Source organism: Perca fluviatilis, chromosome 21, assembly GCF_010015445.1.
Source record: "Perca fluviatilis chromosome 21, GENO_Pfluv_1.0, whole genome shotgun sequence".
NCBI classification, from domain to species: Eukaryota; Metazoa; Chordata; class Actinopteri; order Perciformes; family Percidae; genus Perca; species Perca fluviatilis.
Window position 1 is genome coordinate 4183118 of NC_053132.1, and position 21166 is coordinate 4204283.

Genomic DNA, 21166 nt, shown 5'->3' on the forward strand with positions numbered 1-21166 from the left:
TTTTGAAATAATGAATGGAATTACTACTCTTAAGATCATCGGTGAGACCATTCCACAAGTCGACCCCTTTTACCGAAATGGTATTCATTTTAAAGTTTGTTCGGACCATTTGTTTTTTAAACATCTTCTCTCCTCTTAGGTTATATTTCTGTTCCCTTTCTTCAAACAAACGTAGTATGGGTTACGTAGTATAAGGGTTGGGTACCGAAACCCGGTTCCACCGTGGTAGGAGTCGGACCGGATTACAACGCACATTTCGGTTCCTCATTTCGGTTCCACTCAATGTGTCGACTGAAATATTTTCCCTCCGTCGCTCCGAAACGGACCTAAAAATATCACACGTTCTCTTTCTTATTAATATATTTAAGTACTTTAAAATGTTAATATTATTGTTAAATTTAAATAATTTTCAATAAAAATAAAATAAAAAAAACTCTATAAAAGAGCCTTTCTTTGATGTCATTTTTCAAGAATCGGTTTAGGAGTCGGAATCGTTTTAAAAGTACCGGTTCGGCATCAGAATCGTAAAAATCCAAACGGTACCAAACCCTAAAAATGACATTTAAAAACTCGGCAGAAACAGCTCTTTCCAGAATACAATGCCCACGTTTTATAATACTAATAGTTTTTACGTATAGGGCACTTTTTAAGCTCCCAGTTACAAAGCGCATCACAAAACAAATCCAAACATCAGGTTTTTAAAACGACAAATAAAATCTACCTGATGTATAAAAACCTTTATGTAAGAAAAGAATAATTTTAAAAGAATAAAAGACAGTTCAAGCTCCGATAAAGTCAGGAAAGGCTCTCTGATAAAAGCACGTTTGAAGAAGGGACTTAAAAGAGATGGATGCGCTGGCTAACCCACAGACCGGGCCGTGGACGCTGTTCATTCGGAAGCAGACCAGTCTACGAGCTCAGGCAGATCTGCAGCCAGCCAGCCAGGTCCCCGGTCGGGCCAATCACAGCCGTTCATCACACAGGGGGCGGGGTTTGATACGATGACTGACAACTCGCGAAGCCTTCGCGCAAAAATACACAATGGCGTCATTTTTGGCTCACGCAGCCTCGCCCCCAGGGACGCTACGGCGAGCGTAGTGGGAGGAGCTTAGGACAGAGGAGCGCCCTCGAGGCAATTTTTCTTCATAAAGAAAAACACCCAACCGCTGTTAAAGTACTATTTCCAAAAGCTGCCACTCGTTCCCGGACGTGTCGATGCTACGCCACCTACGCCATCGCAGCTCATCTCCGCACGCTGCCGTCTGTTTACATACTCAGGGCTACGTCGTGCTCCGTTGCTCTGATTGGTTGTTGATCCATCCAATTGCATCCAGACGCGTTTTGGTCTACGGCCTCTTGGAAAGTCGAACAAATGAACTGAGAGGTTCCAGACTTGCATTTTGTCACTTTCATAAAATAATTGCCTAAGTCATTTTTTTCAGGTTTTTCAGAAAACACAAAAAATAAAACGGCCTAAGTCACATGCTTGAAGGTTTAGAATCACATGACCTGTTCAACTGAGGATTTAGGCAATTTTACCAGAGATGGCCAGCACCATGAGGAGATGATTTAGGCAACCAAATCATTTAAAAAAAAAAAAAGACTTAGGCAATTATTATAGGAAGGTGACGATTTGCGATTTGGTCTGGCAATGTCAGGGCCGAAAAAAATGTTCAGCCCCGACAAAACGGAGCAGCACGATTTTTTTAAAAACTGAAACAGGCGTTTTGTTTTTTTTCCTACTATGGCCACACCAAGACCAGTAACAGCTCGATTGGTCGGGGGAAGGCTTTGACCTCGAGTGGTTAAGGTTAGGATAGCCGACTGGTCAGGGGATAGGACCTGAACAAATCGGGTTACGTTACCTTGCGTAAGCACGGACGCCTGGCCAATAGTAGCGTGTGAATGCTATTGAAGGGCGGGTCTTGTCGTGGCCTTAGTAGGAAAACAAATAAGACTCACGTTGAACACCCTGTTGTGTGTGCACATGTCTGCCTTTTTACTACCAGGAGTTTACAGACACGTCTCTACTGATTGGGTATCACCTGGGACACAGCCAATCAAAGACCGTCGTACACCGTTACATTCACCACGGTAACCGTAGCAAAGCGTTGCACACCGTTTAGAGATTGAACGTTCCCCCGGTTACCAAATAAATACGTTTCTGAGAACGGTTGAGATCTGACAATCCGAAATCTTGGGTCCCCTACATCATACGTATCTGCTCTGTAAATCACGCGTCCTATGTTGAGAAAAAAACAGGAACCAAAAGGGAGAAATTTATATTCCATATATTTTTTTGGGGCGTCATTATGGCGCTTTGTATCTTTGCACCCATTTGTCAGAATACTGTTAGCTTTGAGTCTACGTAGATGGAGAACTTTCCCCAAATACTTTTTTTTTTTTTCTTCATTCTTTTATTAATAAAACATTGACCATACTTTTTTTTTTTTTTTTTTAATTTGACCTGTTTTCAAAGTGTTTTTATATCAGAAAATATGGGACGTTGATAAAGTGCCGAAAATGTAAAAGATAAATAAAAAACACGACAAAATGTTAAAAAGGCAACAACAGCAAAACGGTGAAAACCACAAGAAAAAGTGACAAAAACATCGGGAAAAAGCGGGGAAAAAAACATCCGTAAAAGCGATTTTAAAATGTTGAAAAAAAGTGACCAAAACAATGGCGGGGAAAAACACTAAAATGTAAAAAATAAAATGTCATGGTTGACGGGAAGACGAGACGAGGGTTAATTGACGATGTGATTTCAGTGGGACTTTAAAATCTGGGCATATCAAACCAAAACTAAGTCTTTATTCCCAGACAGCAGCATGAGTGATGAAATGGTTTCCTTGTAATCTTAGTGGACTGGCCCTTTAATGCAGGTGATAAGGTTATGTGTTATGAAAACACAACTCGTGCTCTGTCGGCGTTACCTTCTCACAGTACCGGCGTCGTCTGCCTCGGTCGCCCCCAGCCGGCGGGCTTCGCCTTCAGGTATTCGACCCACCCCGGGAACCTTTTTTCTAAAGCACCGACACGCATTTGCATAAGCGTCCGATTTTCGCAGAATATTCCCTCGCTCTGACCCCCTTTCTAGCAGCTTAACTAATCTAATTCTCTGCTCCCCTTGTGGATTAGTTCAGTGTCATAGGAGAAAGGGCTAATCATATCGTCTGTGGGCTTACCGATGAAACCCAGACAACAGTTGGTAATCCCTTCAAGGTAATAAGAACTTGACAGAACCCACATCTTTACCCACCGGGCGTTCTCGTCACAGGAGCCTGTAATTATTTTCCTGTGCCCCCCCGATTAACTTGCATAGATTGGTGTTAAATTGCAGCCAAAAAAAAAGATGGCCTACATTCGTGAGGCTTAAGCTTGTGTGTCTTTTTGAAGGACTAATCTGTAAATCGGTTAATCTCACAGACAGAAGAAAACACCGATGACTAACCGGCTCCCGACGCGCTGCACACGTCATCTCATCGGCGCTGCATCACACCGGTCCGTCTTAGATTTTCGTTTTTGGAAATTGTACCTTACTCTCTCTCTGTGTGTTTGTGTACATTCTTTTTACAATAAAACCATTTTTTTTTTATTGTCATACTCTCTGTTGCCACACTGCAGGCCACAATTGAAATGTTCCACAATTGAACACAAGATGGCGACAGATATTTTCTTTGGTGTCCGTCGGGAGGGATGGGGGTTGGTGTGAGTCGGTGCATATGCTACAAGGCAGACCGGGTAACGCTACAGAAGCCACTGCTACTGTTTTTACTGCAGGTTGTGTTTGTCCCTTTCCTGTTTCAACAGGCCCTGGCGTAGGTTAGGTTTTAACATTTAACACATTTGGTGGGGGGACTTGCTGCATTTTAGTGAATTTTTTATGCTCCAATTTGTACCTTTTCTGCATCGATATAAGGTGGAAATGTCTCTGTTCTTCATGCTTCAAACGTGCGTGGTTGCTTTATCTTTTTTCTTCTTCTGTCATGCCAGATTACAACCGTTATTTTCGAGGTTGCATACTGCCACCACCTACTTCACCCGAGGCATTGTTGCGTCTGTGAGTTTGCGGTCAAGCAGTTCGTAGAAAAATAAAAGTCCTCTGCTACTTTTATTGGGTGGAGGGTGGAGACAAATGTGTACACACACACCCCCCCAAAATCTACGCCTATAAACATGACAACGTCCCCTGTGCACAAAGCAAGCCCATTCTTTCCCAGTTTGGTGTGGAAGAAGTTGACAGGACTGCACGCAGCCCTGACCTGAAGCCCAATCCAACACACGTTTGAGATGAACTGGATCACCAACATCAGCGTTGGACCTCAGTGAGGCTCTGGTGTCTGAATGGGAGCAAATCCCCTGCAGCAGGTTCAACATGTGGTGTCTGAAACCAGATGAGTGGAGGGCTGGAGCTAGGCTGTTAGAGCAGCACGTCAACGGACCTTTTTTCACAGCAGACATGTTGACTTGGCAACACAAGGATTATGTACTTCCCTTTACAAGAAACAGGGTTTAGAGAGCAATTCTCAACAAAGTAAAGTAAGTAAGTAAAGTTTATTTCTAGAACACATTTAAACACAGTTTAAGCTGACCAAAATGCTGTACAAACAAGAACTAAGGTGCTGTATTAACCCTTGTTTAGAGAGCAATTCTCAACAAAGTAAAGGGAAGTACATAGTCCTTGTGTATCCCTTCGGGTCACTGGGACCCGAAGGGCAACACAAGGGTTATTGATGGCTCAGTTCCATCAAGTGTCCCAGTAAGATATTTCAGTGAGTCAGCATGCACAATACCAGGACCTCTCCTAAGTGGAATGCAGCCATCAGTAATGGTTTAATACCAGGACCTCTCCTAAGTGGAATGCAGCCATCAGTAATGGTTTAATACCAGGACCTCTCCTAAGTGGGATGCAGCCATCAGTAATGGTTTAATACCAGGACCTCTCCTAAGTGGGATGCAGCCATCAGTAATGGTTTAACCCTTGTGTGGTCCTTCGGGTCCCGGTGACCCGAAGGACAAAACAAAGGTTAATGCAGCACCTTGGTGCTCGTTTGTGTAGCATTTTGGTCAGCTTAAACGGTGTTTAAATGTGCTAGGAAACAAACTTTACTTACTTACTTTACAAGAGACAGGGTTTAGAGAGCAATTCTCAACAAAATAAACGGAAGTACATCATCCTTGTGTGGTCCTTCGGGTCCCGGTGACCCAAAGGACCACACAAGGGTTAATACCAGGGCCTCTCCTAAGTGGAATGCAGCCATCAGTAATGGTTTAATACCAGGGTCTCTCCTAAGTGGAATGCAGCCTTCAGTAATGGTTTAATACCAGGGTCTCTCCTAAGTGGAATGCAGCCATCAGTAATGGTTTAATACCAGGGGCCTCTCCTAAGTGGAATGCAGCCATCAGTAATGGTTTAATACCAGGGTCTCTCCTAAGTGGAATGCAGCCATCAGTAATGGTTTAATACCAGGGTCTCTCCTAAGTGGAATGCAGTCATCAGTAATGGTTTAATACCAGGGTCTCTCCTAAGTGGAATGCAGCCATCAGTAATGGTTTAATACCAGGGTCTCTCCTAAGTGGAATGCAGCCATCAGTAATGGTTTAATACCAGGGTCTCTCCTAAGTGGAATGCAGCCTTCAGTAATGGTTTAATACCAGGGTCTCTCCTAAGTGGAATGCAGCCATCAGTAATGGTTTAATACCAGGGCCTCTCCTAAGTGGAATGCAGCCATCAGTAATGGTTTAATACCAGGACCTCTCCTAAGTGGAATGCAGCCATCAGTAATGGGTTTGAATACACCTGTGCTTTTCCTACTATGACATGTCAACATGTCTGCCGGGAAAAAAGGTCTATAGTTCTCGTGTTTAAAATAAAAAACATTTTGATTCAATAACTTTCAAGAACACATTGGCCTTTGGGTGTAATGATTGTCCATATAATTTAAAGATTTTGGGGCCTTTATTCGACAGGACAGCTGATAGACAGGAAAGGGGGGGAGAGAGGGTGAATGACATGCAGCAAAGGGAGGCCGGTTGGAATTGAACCTGCAGTCGCTGCGGCTAAGACTGAGCCTTTGCACATGGGGCGCCAGGTCAACCAGGTGAGCCACCAGGGCATACCATTACATACACATACTTTAGGCCATCTCTCAAACCTAGATTTTAATTTCAGATGAAGATGCTGGAAGGTTAGATTTTAGACAAGATAGCCCATCTCAAGCCTTTCTATCTGCATCTCTTTCTATTTGCTCCTACCGGACTAAAGCATCAGTTAGACGTTTTCAAAAGATGCCGTTAAACGTTGCTATCAATAGCCTTGAAGTGTTTTCATCGCACAATGCCTACATGTGTTTTGACATTTCGGTTTTGGACCTGTTGCGATGCCTGAATCGGTGTCTTTTGTCTTCGTTACTGGACTGACTTGAATGGACCGGTTTGTTCATTGGTCGGCTGACTGAGCACTACAAGCCCACCGGTGGTGTGTGTGTGGGAGTGGGCGACGCACACAAAACAGGAACCTGAATGTCAGAGCGCCACGCTGATGAATCAGACGTGGATCTGGAGCGTAGATAAATAGGCTGAGAGGACGACGGTGAGTAGGATGGGCATGAAGGGGAGTCAAATGCTGCTGAATGGGAGCTTCAAGCACGTAGGCGTGCGAGTGTGTGTCCTTGCCTACCTGACTACACCTTCACGGTGTACTGAAGGCACACACATGCATAGCTGTGTTAACAGTTTTAAAATCAATTCTGAAGACCAGGGCTAACCAGTGCCTTGATACCAGAATGTTTTTACTTTCAACTTTTCTGCAAGGTCTCTGGTTTGAGATCAACCGGTGGCCCTTGTTGCATATCATTCCATATTTCCTGTCATTTTTTGTTTGTTTTTGTAATCAAATCAAGGCATAAAATCCCAAAAAAGTACGTCCAAAACACTGTCGACAGGGTCCTCACCTGAACCAAGACCAGACATCACATCTCCCCAACCCTCATCCACCTTCACTGGCTCCCAATTAATTTCCGCTTCACATATACAATCCTCCTCCTCACCTACAAATCCCTCCATGCCCCTGGCCCCCCAGTACCTCTCCGACCTCCTCCATCCACAGACCCCACCCCGAAACCCGCGGCCCTCAGACGCCGGCCTGCTCTCCATTCCCCACACCAGACTCTGTACCTTCGGAGACGGAGCCTTTAGTGTTGCAGCCCCATCCCTCTGGAGTACCCTCCCTGCAGATATCCACAATGCTACATCCCTGTTGCCTGACAAGCCAGACCTAGATTTCTAGGCTAACATCCCTGGACATTTAAAAAAAAAAAAAAATCCTGAAACACCACCTGTCTACCACAGCGTACAACCTCCTTTAGCTTAGCTACAGTCATTCTGTAAAGTGTCCTTGGTTCCTGAAAGGCGTTATATAAATAAAAGTTATTATTATAAATACCAACAAAAATAATAAAAAAAATGTCTTAAGTCGAGTTTTAAGACTAACTTTGGCTTCGTCCAAAAGTAATGAAATCTGCCAACAGCACTAAAGTTCACAAATTAACACATTGTATCTAGTTAGTTTAAATATATAGCTACACAGCCAGTTAGCTTAGCATAAAGACCGGAAACAAGGGGGGTAAGAGCTAGCCTGGTTGTCCTGCACTCAGCCAAGAAAACCACAACTTGTCATTTTTCCAGTTCGTTCGGTCAGTTTTAATGTACAGACGTGAAAGTGGTATCAATCTTTTCAGCTAAACATCAGCAAGAAAGCTATTATCTCAAAATGTCAAACTATTCCTTTTAGGCCAGTGGTTCTTAAAGAGGAGGAGGTCCCCACAGGGTCCCCAGCCAAAAGGGGAATCATTAATTTCCACTTTAACTCAGAACGTATGACTATTTGCTTTCAGGTTTTTGGAGCGGCAACGGTGACCTTTTCGAGAAGCTGGTTGAAGGAATGAAAGAGGGACGCTGTGTTCACACGCTCCGACAAGTCCTCCATCGGTCGAACACTTCCAAATCCTGTTTTGCACGGCTGAGGGTAGACGGGCATACTAGTGGAATATTCACTTTCATTAACCATGTAAACAGCTCAGTTGGAGTAGTGTCTTTTTTGGAAAAAAAGAATGAAAATGAATATTATGTGCAAGGGGGATGGCAAACCCCCACTCAGTAAGTCAGTCAAGTCTCATCTCATCATTTTTGTGACTTAAATCTCGAGTCAAAGTAACAGCTCTGCATACAGACAATCTGAAGCTCAGTTTGAGTTCAAGTCTTCAAAACCAAGTTGCAAGTCAACTTGCAAACCTAACTGGTCTCTGAATGCTGACAATTAAAATGACAGTACTTCTTAAATCTGTGGAAAATTGTTTCATTGCACAATCCTAAGAATTACATATTCAAGGTCTGTAGCTGTTGTGACTTTAAAGGTCCTATGACATGGTGCTTTTTGGATGCTTTCATATAGGCCTTAGTGGTCCCCTAATACTGTATAATCTCTTTTTATAAAAATTTTTTTTTTCCCTTATATTTTTTTTTAATTTTTTTTTTTATTTTTATTTCCCCTTTTTTATTTTTTTTTTTTATCTGAAGTCTCTTTTATATAGACCTTAGTGGTCCCCTAATACTGTATCTGAAGTCTCTTTTATATAGACCTTAGTGGTCCCCTAATACTGTATCTGAAGTCTCTTTTATATAGACCTTAGTGGTCCTCTAATACTGTATCTGAAACTCTCTTTTATATAGACCTTAGTGGTCCCCTAATACTGTATCTTGAAAATCTTTTTTATATAGACCTTAGTGGTCCCCTAATACTGTATCTGAAGTCTCTTTTATATAGGCCTTAGTGGTCCCCTAATACTGTATCTGAAGTCTCTTTTATATAGATCTTAGTGGTCCCCTAATACTGTATCTGAAGTCTCTTTTATATAGACCTTAGTGGTCCCCTAATACTGTATCTGAAGTCTCTTTCCCGAAATTCAGCCTTGGTGCAGAATTAGAGCCACTAGAGCCAGTCCCACAATGAGCTTTCCTTAGGATGTGCCATTTCTGTGTCTGTAGCTACTGAGGAGGAGAGAGGGGGGGGGGGGCAAGGTGGAGGGTGGGGGTGTGGTCTTGACCAAATGCCACTTTACTCGTTTGAAAGCCATGATGTCTCTCTCTCTCTCTCTCTCATGGGGGGGCCAAATTCTCTGGGCGGGCAAAGCAGAGAAAGGGGAGGTAACCTTGCTCCTTATGACCTCATAAGGAGAAGATTCCTGATTGGTCCATCTGAGCTTTCATTTTCTCAAAGGCAGAGCAGGATACCCAGGGCTCGGTTTACACCTATCACCATTTCTAGCCACTGGGGGACCATAGGCAGGCTGGGGGAACTCATCTTAATGTTAAAAAAAACCTCTAAGTGAAATTTTCATGCCATGGGACCTTTAAGTCCGACTCGAGTCTCAAGTAACCGTGATTAACACTCATGATCTTGATTTGTTAATGCATAATTAGACTTCAAGATGGACTGATTGGCAATCAGTAAAAACATAAACCTACATTCAATTCTGGAAACTCATTGTTGAATAGTCACAGAGGAATAAATCAGTAGCCTCCCTGACAGTGTTTCTGTTTGCTCTGGTAAAGATCAAACATGCAGCCTGATTGATTTTCACTAACCGTCTGCAGTTTGGTCTCCTCAGGGTCTGCTGTAATCAGCTGGGACAATCCAAACCAAATCAGTCTGGTTGGCTAGTTCGCTGAGGTTCCACTTTATTATTTGCCGAATAGAGAAAGAGTGACTGTCCTTTCACACCGGTCTTCTTTTTATCTTCTGCTTTATATAAAATATAAATTCTCATTCAAAGATCATTCAGATCGTGATGCAAAAGTGTAATTTAAACATGCTATTAAATGCTGTGGCAAGCAAATATCTGTTGTTAGGTTCGCATGATTCCTAAAAAAAAAACATCCCGAAACACGTGTAATGTTGTTGTTTTTTTTAGATCAATTTTTTTATTATTTTTATATTTTTGAACATACAGAACAGATAAACACAATTGAAGAAGAACAAAAACCCCAGGGATGACCTGGCTTTGTTAATCCTTCCTCTAGACAGCTCCAGCATTAACTAGGTCCAGAAAATACCAGCTATCATTTTCTTGGTTGCAGTTGAGCCGGCTAGCCAAATTTTCTTCGGTATCCCAAGCACACATGTAATGCTTTGAATCTGCATAAAGTTTTGAACAATACAGGAGATTAATTAATTTAATTAATAATAATAATAATAATAATAATAATAATAATATTGACATAAATAAAGACAGTTGCATGCAGAAAAGGCAGAAATTGTTGCAGAAAAATTCGCCAGAATGCAGGAAATGAAGCGTTTGATGCTCCACATTTCCTGGGGGACGACCACCAGACACCCCGGTTATAATTTGCCACCCCTCCGATATATATATATATATATATATATATATATATATATATATATATATATATATATATATATATATATATATATTATATGCTGCCAGTACATGTTAGAGTGGAGCAGTTAAAGTTGAATCATACGTATAATGTCATAAATGGTTCTGCTCCCAAATATCTACACTCCCATATAACAATGGTTCATACACAGCATAATCACAATACTCAGTCAACAATGCAGCTAGAAGTTCTTTTTTTTTATACAGGTATAACATTGTGGAATAATCTGCCGCTTTCCCTCAAAATTGCAAATACCAGAGGGGCTTTCAGACATCAGGTTAAGGCTTTTTTTATGGAATAGGGTAGCCGATCTTTTTAATTTGAGTAGACTGATTATTTTATGTGATCTATGATTCTCTGATTTTAGAACGCTTTTGAACCATGGATGATTTGTGTTAAATGTTATTGTCTTTGTCCTGCAATAAGTTTGCTGTTATGTGTTCAATGTTCTTACACCAAGGACCATGTTGGAAATAAGTGTTCACACTTTAACATGCTATCCTTTGGATTATGTTGTCTGTCAAATCCAAAAATAAATCAAATCCAAAAAAATATAGAATGTCTATTTATACTGTCTGTACTTAACCTTCTATACTCCTTATCTGTCACTGTAGACATGTCATCTGTAAAACATGTATATATATTTAACTATACACTGTTGTACATAATAATAATTTCTATCGTCTACATAACTGCACAGAATACTGTAGTCAAACTGCACTGTTGTCAACCGCATTTCATTGGCTCTGTACCTGTACTCTGCTAAATGACAATAAAGTTGAATCTAATCTAAAGAAACCCCCAATGTTGGCCCAAAGTTACGCCCTTGTCGTGATGTGTGCGATTCCCCAACCCACCATACAAGGCTTTAAAGTCTAAGAAAACTCATCCCAACCTGAGCCCACTCAGACAGCCAAACACTAAGATAGAGCAGGGTAAACAAATAGACAGTTATCTCTTATTATAGGAATATTAAATAATGCATGGTCAACACAAACTGCCCTTCCAGCTTGACAGTATCCCAGATGTAGCCTATTATTTATTAAAAACAATAGGTAGGCTACTAAAATCCAGCCACAGGAACGGCACGTGCCTATTTGAGGGAAGGTGCCTTTAGGAATATCCTGAACATATCATAGCGATTTGATTTTTGGATAGATATGATCATACAGTATTGAACAGGCTTAAGGTGTCTGGAGGTGCTGGGTCAGGTCTTCTGTTCTGAATGGTCGTAGCAGAGGCGGCGCGTGGGCAGCGTGTGACAGAGCGGAGGAGGCGTGGCTCTTTAAAAAAGAATGCTGTGCTGCATTCATTGACTCACCGTAAAGTCCAAGTGTGACACTTTGTGCTGCTTTTTTTGGTTGGAGTTAGTCATTAGGCTACTTATGATAGATAAGTAATGCTAATACGAGAAGCAGAAAGAAGAGTGGCAAGAGGAGAAAACATAATTGATGTTTAAATGAAATGACTAGGACAAAATTAGTGATGATTTATTTAAGGAGAAAGTACTGTCAACCTGACTTCAAGCCTTTGACTTTTTGCACATTTCTTGCCCTGCACAAAATTTGTGAAGATGCCAAAAATGGTCTGTCCTAAAAAATATTGATAGCCTAGATGCTGACTTTTTTCAGGAAACACTAAATATAGATTATCAAGGCTTTTAGGGTTTTATATATATATATATATATATATATATATATATATATATATATATATATATATCATATATATATATATATATATATATCATATATATATCATAGCTATTTACATTTATATTTAATAAAATATATGTTTATACTTACATATTTCTATACAATGTTTTATTTTAATAATAAAAACTTGTACAAAACACTATAGGCCTACACAATATACTTTTCTTTCTTTACCTCAGAATGGTCAGATTCAAAGATACACATATGCCATTTTATTTGGTCCCTAACTTTACTTACTTATAAACAAAATAATCTGACACCGGATAAGCGGAAGAAGATGGATGGATGGATGGATGGATATAAAAAAAATGCTTGCGTTGATGTAGGAAACATTAAAATATCTAACAGAACTTGTCCTATGTTTTCACCAGGAATAGAGGAGTTCTGAAGTTTAATATTTACCACCTCCCGTGAAGGTAGCACCGCCCCTCTTGAAGTGAGTCCGCCTCTGCGCTCCAGCCGACAGCCGCGGACTGTAACTGGCTGCGTGGGGGAGCCGGTGTGGGCGCAGCGGAGGACTTTCCTATAAAAGCAAGGATCCCGCGGACAGACGAGCCTGTCTCTCTCTCTCTCTGTCTCCGGCGGACCAGAGACGCGATTCCCCGCCAACACCTTTCGCTATTTCTCCCAGGAAAAAAACCCCATCTCAGCCTGACATAATAAAAAAAGGGAATTCATAGTTTGTGGTTCTGACTGACGCTCCAGCGAGGATGTCCCGGACCGACGAGGTGCACCGTATAACCGAGAATGTCTACAAGGTGAGAAGGCATGTTTGGTAGTTTGTTTCCCCTGCCGATGAGCACACGTCCTCCTGCCGCGGAGGGACACCTGCTGCACCGGTAGGCTGTAGGCTACGGCTGGTTCAAAGGACACACAAAGGAGAACTTTGACCAAGTTGACTTCTTAGCCCATGTCTTGTCAGAACTGCCTGTTCTGTTAGGATGGAATTAGAAAGAAATCATTTCCAGTCACCAGGAGTTATTTTTATTTATTTATTTATTTTTTTCTAGAAAATGCTGATACACATCTGAGACCACTTGGTCGTAAATCTAGCTCCCAGAGACTGATGTTAGTCTACACATGCAGCTGATTGTTTGCCTTTAAAGGTGAACTGATTCATTGATTCATTATATAGCCTGATAAAAATGTTCATAAAGCTTGTCACAAGTTATTAGAGCCCAAAGCGAGGTCGTCAAATCACTTTCTCAAGTCAAATTACAGCAGCAAGACCAGTAATCTAATCCGTGAACTGAGCAGCAGTCTGATCACTGGCAGTGAAAGGACTCATTGATTAGTTTAAAGCACCCAACCACTCCTCTTATCTCTGCTTACTCTGATGCTGTTTTTGCAATAATGGTGCACACAGCTGCAAAGATTAATCGATTAGTTGTCAACTACTGAGTTAATCGCCACCTATTTTGATAATCAGTTCATCGGTTTGAGTCAAAGACTCTCTGATTGCAGCTTGTTAAATGTGAATATGTTTCTAGTGTTTTCTCTCCTCTGGGACAGTAAACTGAATCTTTTTTGAGTTGTGGACAAAACGAGACATTTTGAGGATGTCATCTTGGGATTTTTGGGAAAACGCTGATCCACATTTTTCACCGTTTTCTTACCAAACCACTAATCCGTTAATCCAGAAAAATAACCCACAGATTGATCCACAATGAAAATAATTGTTAGCTGCAGCCCTAATGGTGCAACGGTCTGTCCCGTGGATCTATCTCGCTGCGACCAAGCTGACAGCTTGCCTCGGGGCAGTTGGGTTCAAGTTGCTCCCACATTGCAGAGGAGAAGCTGTCACCCCCTCCCCCTTTCCTGCAAACAGCTGGTTTAGATGTTACCTGTGTGAGGGAGAGCACATCATTGATTGGGTTTGGACTAGCCGGACCTTCCTCCACAGCGCTGTGGAGGAAGGTCTGTCAATGCGAGACTATGGAAACATATAGGTCGTGTGACAAGGGCTGGGAATATTGTCAGAACAGGCAGCCAAGTGATAGTAGCCTACACTGATCCAATGGTAATCCCAATTGTAAGATCGACAGCAATCTAGCCCATTGGATATTGAGGTGGAGCAGGTGCCCCGCCCCCCCCCCCCCCCATTTTATAGCCCCACCCCTGCCTCAAATTGGAATCACAAGCCGTGATGCTAGGTTCAATAGTTCAATACCGATGCAGCTAGATGACTCGAGTCGGAGGAAGGAGCCAAGAAAACACTGAATTGCTACAAAGTCGGAGGTATTCTAAAACTCTCGACACCGACTAAACTTACCTCCCTGCACCTGTTGAAACGTGAGAGGCAAAAGGTGACAAACTCTCAGGTCCTCCATTGTTATTTCTACAACAAAGCTTCTCTTCAGCAGAAGGAGGAGGAGGAGGAGGAGGAGGAGGAGGAGGAGGAGGAGCTGAGAGGTGTTACTCTACAGTTTGGATATCGTAATATCGCAATATGACTGAACACGAGGCAGGATGTTGAAAATGAGACTTCAGAGGCTACCATGACAATGATTGGAGTCATTTCAGATTGGGGTTAACTTTAAGATACATGGAAACACACACACACACACACACACACACACACACACACACACACACACACACACACACACACACACACACACACACACACACACACACACACACACACACACACACACGCGCGCGCGCGCCAACTCCAACAAGCCCGCTCGGTCCCTGAAGAGGCTCTAATTAGGGATCAATGGTGATCAAGGAGTAGGCGCCTGATGTTGTGGCCTGTAGGAGGTTTCTTTGGCTCGCTAATAGCTGGAAAGGTGAAGAAGAGGAGGAGGAGGAGGAAGTGGAGGAAGGTGGACAGAACCTAAACTGAATTGGGGGGGGCTGGGACTACGGTGTATCATGAAGCAGTTTCTGTATGAAAAGTAGTGCTGAAGTGACTAGTTGATTGTCATTTATCAATCAAAAACGACAAACCTGACAAATGTTGAGGATTTGCAGCTTGTAAAATAATAATGATGATGATGATGATGATGATGATGATGATGATGATTTTTTTTTTTTTTTTAGTACTACTCTATAATAGAGGTGGGCGATTATGGATTAAATCAAATATCCCAATATTTTTGACCAAATACATGGATGTCGAGGCTGACTATTGGTGCTTCCTCAAAATATTTTCACAATGAGATTCGTGATAAATATTCATCAGTAATGTGGATACGATGACTAAGTGGGTGAAGGCAAATAACAGACCAGTCCAATAAGTACAGAAAATGGCATCACTTTACCGTATAGCCTTTAAAACCAGGAAAACCCAACACTTTTGTCACACTGTGACACATGTTACGATATCCAAAATGTAAGACCATATTTAGCCTCATTTATCGATATCGATATATTATCAATATATTGCCCAGCTCTACTCTATAACAACAAATAAATATCTTTTAAGTTGTGGACAAAACGAGACATTTGAGGATGTCATCTTGGGCTTTTTGGGAAACACCGATCCACATGTTTCACCATTTTCTGACATTTTAGAGACCAAACTACTACTCCATTCATCCAGAAAATGACCGACACATTAATCTACAATGAAAATAATCGGTAGTTCCAGCCGTGGTTGCACTGTCTTGGGAGGAGAGGGGAGTAGTATGAAAATGCCATCATGCCGAAATGCAGCAGTGGGGCTCCTTCCTGCCATCAGCAGGCTGCATCATTATGGAGTCAGCAGGAGCGAGGGGAAACAGAGCGCCGCTGCCAGCTTGACCCTCTGCTGGCCGCTGATTGGAGGAGACCGATGCTCGCTGGTGTGGCAATCGCTGCTGCTGCTGGTGTTTTTGTGTGTGTGTGTGTGTGTGTGTGTGTTGTGTGTGTGTGTGTGTGTGTGTGTGTGTGTTTTCTTTATTAATTCATTAAATGCATGGCAGATGAAGAGGCTCCCATCAGATAGTCCGTCCTCTCACTGAGGAGAGAAGGTAGAGGCGGCAAATGTCAAAGATTTAAATCATGCAGCACAAAGATGGGGGATCAGGAACATCTATTACACAACCTAATATCACAACTAGGGCCGCAGCTAACGATTATTTTCATTGTCGAATAATATGTCGCTAATTTGTTCGATTTTAATGGATCAGTTTGTTTGGTCTCTAAAATGTCAGAAAATGGTGAGAAATGTGGATCGGTATTTCCCAAAAAGCCCAAGATGACGTCCTCAAATGTCTCGTTTTGTCCACAACTCAAAAGATAATCAGTTTCCTGTCACAGAGGAGAGAAGAAACTAGAACAATATTCACATTTAACAAGCTGGAAATTACTCTATTATCAAAATAGTTTTAGATTAATTCAATAGTTGACAACTAATCGAATAATCTTTGAAAGTACTCTTGAGTGCCAACGTCGCTCAGTCCATATGTGAGTTGCTAGAAAATGTTTTTAATCTGCATCGAAATAGACCTACATATATGGGCAATCGTGCCGATTGGCTGATATTGGACGTACATTTTGGATACCTAAATCCTGTCAGGAGTTATAAGTTGTATTTTCTTCTCCCAGGGATGACTTGTGCTCAACTGCGTTGAGTCGGCGTCCTCTGTGCTGCGATTGAAGAGAGTTTTGTGTAGCCAAAAGCATAAATACGAGGTGGGTTTATCAATAGAGAATTGATATTTGAATAACTCTCCCCAGCAGCTACCATTACCGGGCAGGAGAAGAGCAATTACTCCCAGGTGGCAGTAACCATGCGAAGTGAGCACGATGACCCTGCGCTGGATAAACAGTGATTTTAGTTTTTATGAGTGTGTGCTGTTTGTTCGACGATCAGCTGCCAGAACACGAGAGCTGTAGAGGACCAAAGCCCTAACCTCACTGCTGTGCCGCTGAAACGAGAGCTGCTGAATGTAATTTTTTTGGATGACTCACACTGGTGAATGCGTGTGTGGGGGCAGTGTCTCACGACTGTATATATTGTGTGTGTGTGTGTGTGTGTGTGTGTGTTAGTCAGCAGCCATACTGTACTGATGAGTGGCTGGCACTGTATCTGGCTCTGTAATGACACGCGATGTCCCATCAGAAAATGCAAATAATGAAGAGGGTGGGTGTGGATTGAAGCGTTAAGTAACGCTCAATACCTACTGACAATGTGTGTGTAAACTGTGTTTCCTCAGGTTGTTGTGGTTGCTGAACAAGTGCCATCTGTGTGTGTGTGTGTGTGTGTGTGTGTGTGTGTGTGTGTGTTTGTTCAGGAGTGTATTCAGCCAAGCGTTGTAATCCCAACAGTGCTGCAGGCTCTGTTTGTTGAATGAAAGCTCGAGAGAGTCGGGGAGAGGCGAGGCTGGTTCCAGGTTGGGTTCGATGGGGGGAGTGGATTATCGGAGAGAGAGAGATCAGCTGATCAATTGATCGATTCTTCGTGCTTCCTTTTGTACAGTGTGTGTTTGAGTTGTTCTACCCATCGCGTCCTCCAGCTCCTCGTGGAGGATCTCGAGGCGTTCCGTGGCCAGATAGTATCAGGTGTAGGCCAATAACAAATATTACATAATTGTCAAGTTTTTTTAAATAATCGCTTTGCCTGCAATGAATTGCTAACATCAGCTAAGGTCCTAAGACTTATGACTGGTAATTGTCGATTGCGTTTAGATATGCCAAATTGTAATTATATATGTGATTATTGGTCGGATTATATCTTTTTATTATTATTTCACTTGTTAGTTGTTGGCACTTGACCCTAAACACGATCATATCAACAAAAATGACGAAGCGGGGGGAATACAGTTAGAAATGTTTTATGATAATAAAGAGGCATTTACTTAATAGGCTGTCTATTTGTGTTATTACATCATCTGGGTCACATGACAGTGATATATAACTTAAAGATGGATCCTGGGATTTATTCAGAACTTGTTTTAAAAAAACTAATACATAAATAAATATATTTTTTTTAAATTTGACCCAAAGAGACCATTATACTGTTAATCGCAATTATTTCTGAGATGATTAATTGCACGACAAAATTTTGAATTGTTACAGATCTAATCGGGTGTGGCCGATATTGATATTAAAGTGAAACTACAACGACAGAAACTACGCACTACAGCTTTAATAGCCTATCTTTGGGTTTTCAACAGCTGGTTGGTCAAAACAACAAATGGCAAGGCATATTTTCTGTTGTTAGAAAACATAAGAATCTTGGTGGCGGTGATGTTCAGCTTGTTTTTTGAGTGTTATTGAGTCCGTGTTCCTGTTAGGATGTTCAACTGTACAAATAAACCAAATCACTTTATTTTTTTTTATGTTGTGAAGCTTTTACACAAGCTGTCAATTCACTTGTCTCAGAAGCGTTATAAAACAGCATCAGTCCTTTTTTTTGAGATTATTTGTATTGGCTAAGTGTCACCGTCACCCTCAAGTGACTGCAGCCACACATCCCTCCGTAAATATTGTCATATTTTCAAGTCCAACCTCCACAAGACTATGGCAGTGCCAAAACTATTTGTTCTCAAGAGAGGGATTTTTGTCCAATGTGTGGGGATTATGAGTAATACTACCCAGCAGTCACACAAGTACAGTCTGCTCAGGTTTCTTCCTCCTGTAGAGCCCTTTCATTCCAATGTATACATAAAACAGAGAATTACAGCCATGAATAGTAGTTTTCCAGCTGTTTTCTCAACCGTACTGAGGTAGAACTCGTATATTATAAAGTTTGCACAATGACCACAGCCAGTTTTACATTAATTTGGTCTGCAACAAGCGATTATTTTCATCGTTGATTTATCGGTTGAATAATTTTGTTTAATAAGTTTGGTCTCTAAAATGTCAGAAAACGGTGATAAATGTGGATCAGGGTTTCCCAAAAAGCCCAAGATGACGTCCTCGAACGTCTCGTTTTGTCCACAACTCAAAGATATTCAGCTTCCTGTCGCAGAGGAGAGAAGAAACTACAACAATATTCACATTTAACAAGCTGGAATCAGAGAATTTTTACGTTTCTTTCATAACAAATGACTCCAACCGATCAATCGATTTATCAAAATAGTTGGCGATTAATTTAACATTTGATAACTCATCGATTTAGTCTTTGCAGCTCTATCATAAATATTTAATGGGATGGTGATCTAGGATGCTGTCTTATCAGAGTTATGGGCTGTTGGTTGCGTGTTCTCCAGCCCAGATGCTAGCCTAGCACACAGCTTTTGTTGCAGGCCAAGCGCTGCAGGTGAGTGGCAGGGCGTCTGTTCGGTGTGCAGCAGTGGATGGACTGAAGGAGGGAGGGAGTTTTTTTTTGTTTTTTGGGCAGATAGCTCCATTATCAGTATGTTTTTCCTCTTCCCTCTTCTACGCTATGAAAAGATGCCTCGGCGTCATGTGCAGCCTCGGTGCTGACCAGGCAGGCTGAGCTGCTCTGCTACGTTTTCCATTGGTGTGAGTTCATTTGAGGTGAAACCAAGCCTCTAGCCTCCGTTCTCATGTGGAGGGAAGCATATTGAATCCAAAAAATGCTGCGCTCAAGGCAGGATTTCTCCAGTTGGGATTGTTTCAAACCAATGATTTCTCCCCTCTTGATTAGTCACACTGCTTTCACCTCTTTTGTCTCTGTTCAGAGCCACGCCGCTGGCTTTGTGCTCCCGTCCCTGCACAACGCTGTCGGCCTCCTCGAGCTCCGGGCTTTGTTCTAGCTTCACGCCTCGCTACTGATCTTCGGGCAGCGTCATCGTGACGTTCTCGGACGGCGTTGTGGGGTGTGTTATGTAAGAGGGGAGCATTGCAGGTGGGTAGCAAAGGCTACAGCGTTAAAGTCACACACTTTAACCTGCGTCATGCATTGTGTTGTAGGGGTCGTCCCTGACTAGGGGTTTTTGTAGTTTGAATCAGAATTGTCGAGTCATGTGGGTGGGGGATGGGGGTGACAGTCGGTCACGGATCACGGTAAGTGAAACTTAAATCTGTCATGTGGCGGTTGGATTTATTTACCCAGTTTTATTAAAGGCTTCAAAGATGCGCAAAACCGATTTTTAGAACGCTGTAGCGGTGTGAACCTGCGAGCCCAGTATGTGGTCGAGCGAGCTAGAGAGTGACTGAAGAGCACAAGCAGCGTTAAAGCAAAGCGGTGGAAAAAGAGAAAACGTTTGAGATGATCCCCCGTCTCGTTGGTGTAAACCGGCAGGTTTCACAACGTCTCATACCAGGAGCTGCAACGTTACACGAATCTTCGCAGCACCGTAAAGTCCAGTTCGAACCGAAGATTCTGGACGAGACTGTGAGACTGTCAGTCGAATCGGGCTCCATCGATCGACTCATCGAATATTCGACTCTACGTGACGCGCAGAGACGCGGCTCACGCGTGCTTGTTGAATTTCGAGAGGTTTGACTATGGTGGTGGAAAGAAAGGAGCTGGGAAGAAAAGATTTGTACCCTAATGTGTAATTTTTGTTAGAAAATTTGGTTTTGAAACCAGGAACTGGTATAGAAGTCCCAGTATCTGTACCGCCTGGTATTAAATAGTTTTGAACGATGCCCAGCCCGATTCACAATGCAGAGTTTAGAAAGCAGACCTTTCTCTTTCATTGCGTGGCAGTTGATGTTTTTGAAGGCTTGTCGCTGGAGCTAAAAATGCTTCGACGTGATATATTATTGGGCACATTTTGCCAGTTATCTGTGGGAACAAGTACACCAACAAAGAGCAAAATGTACCCAGTTGTTTGTCTTGATTTATACAGATTTGGTTTAAGCACGGGCTGGAGCCAAAATCAACATCCAGAAGGCAGCAGCCCAAAACAGGTGCAGGAGTGTACACTGATATCCTTTTTTATTATTTAGAATCCGCCGACTGCTTTCTTACAGCACAGCTCTCGTAGCTGTCATCCGACATAACTGTTGGCATCTGCTGCGTGTGTGTGCAGTACGTCAGCAGCCGTTAGCACATCTGTAAGTTATCCAACTTGAGCTGGAGGGAAAGAGAGGAGAGGAGAGGTGGAGGCTGTCGGGGAGCAGGAGGTTGGCAGAGGATGAAAGGA

At 42.2% G+C, this 21166-nt stretch overlaps 1 protein-coding gene across 6 annotated transcripts in view; it reads left to right on the forward strand.

Moving 5' to 3' along the window:
* Positions 1-12655: 12655 nt before the first annotated feature.
* The window catches only part of baiap2b (BAR/IMD domain containing adaptor protein 2b), a 111675-nt gene continuing 103164 nt past the window's right edge, over positions 12656-21166 (forward strand). For 3 of the 6 annotated variants that reach the window (XM_039788596.1, XM_039788598.1, XM_039788597.1), the window contains exon 1: positions 12656-12934. In XM_039788596.1, coding sequence (XP_039644530.1) covers positions 12887-12934 — 48 coding nt within the window. In that variant the 5' untranslated portion in view covers positions 12656-12886. The remainder of the gene's footprint in view (positions 12935-21166) is intronic. The other 3 variants (XM_039788600.1, XM_039788601.1, XM_039788599.1) reach the window with 1 other exon arrangement.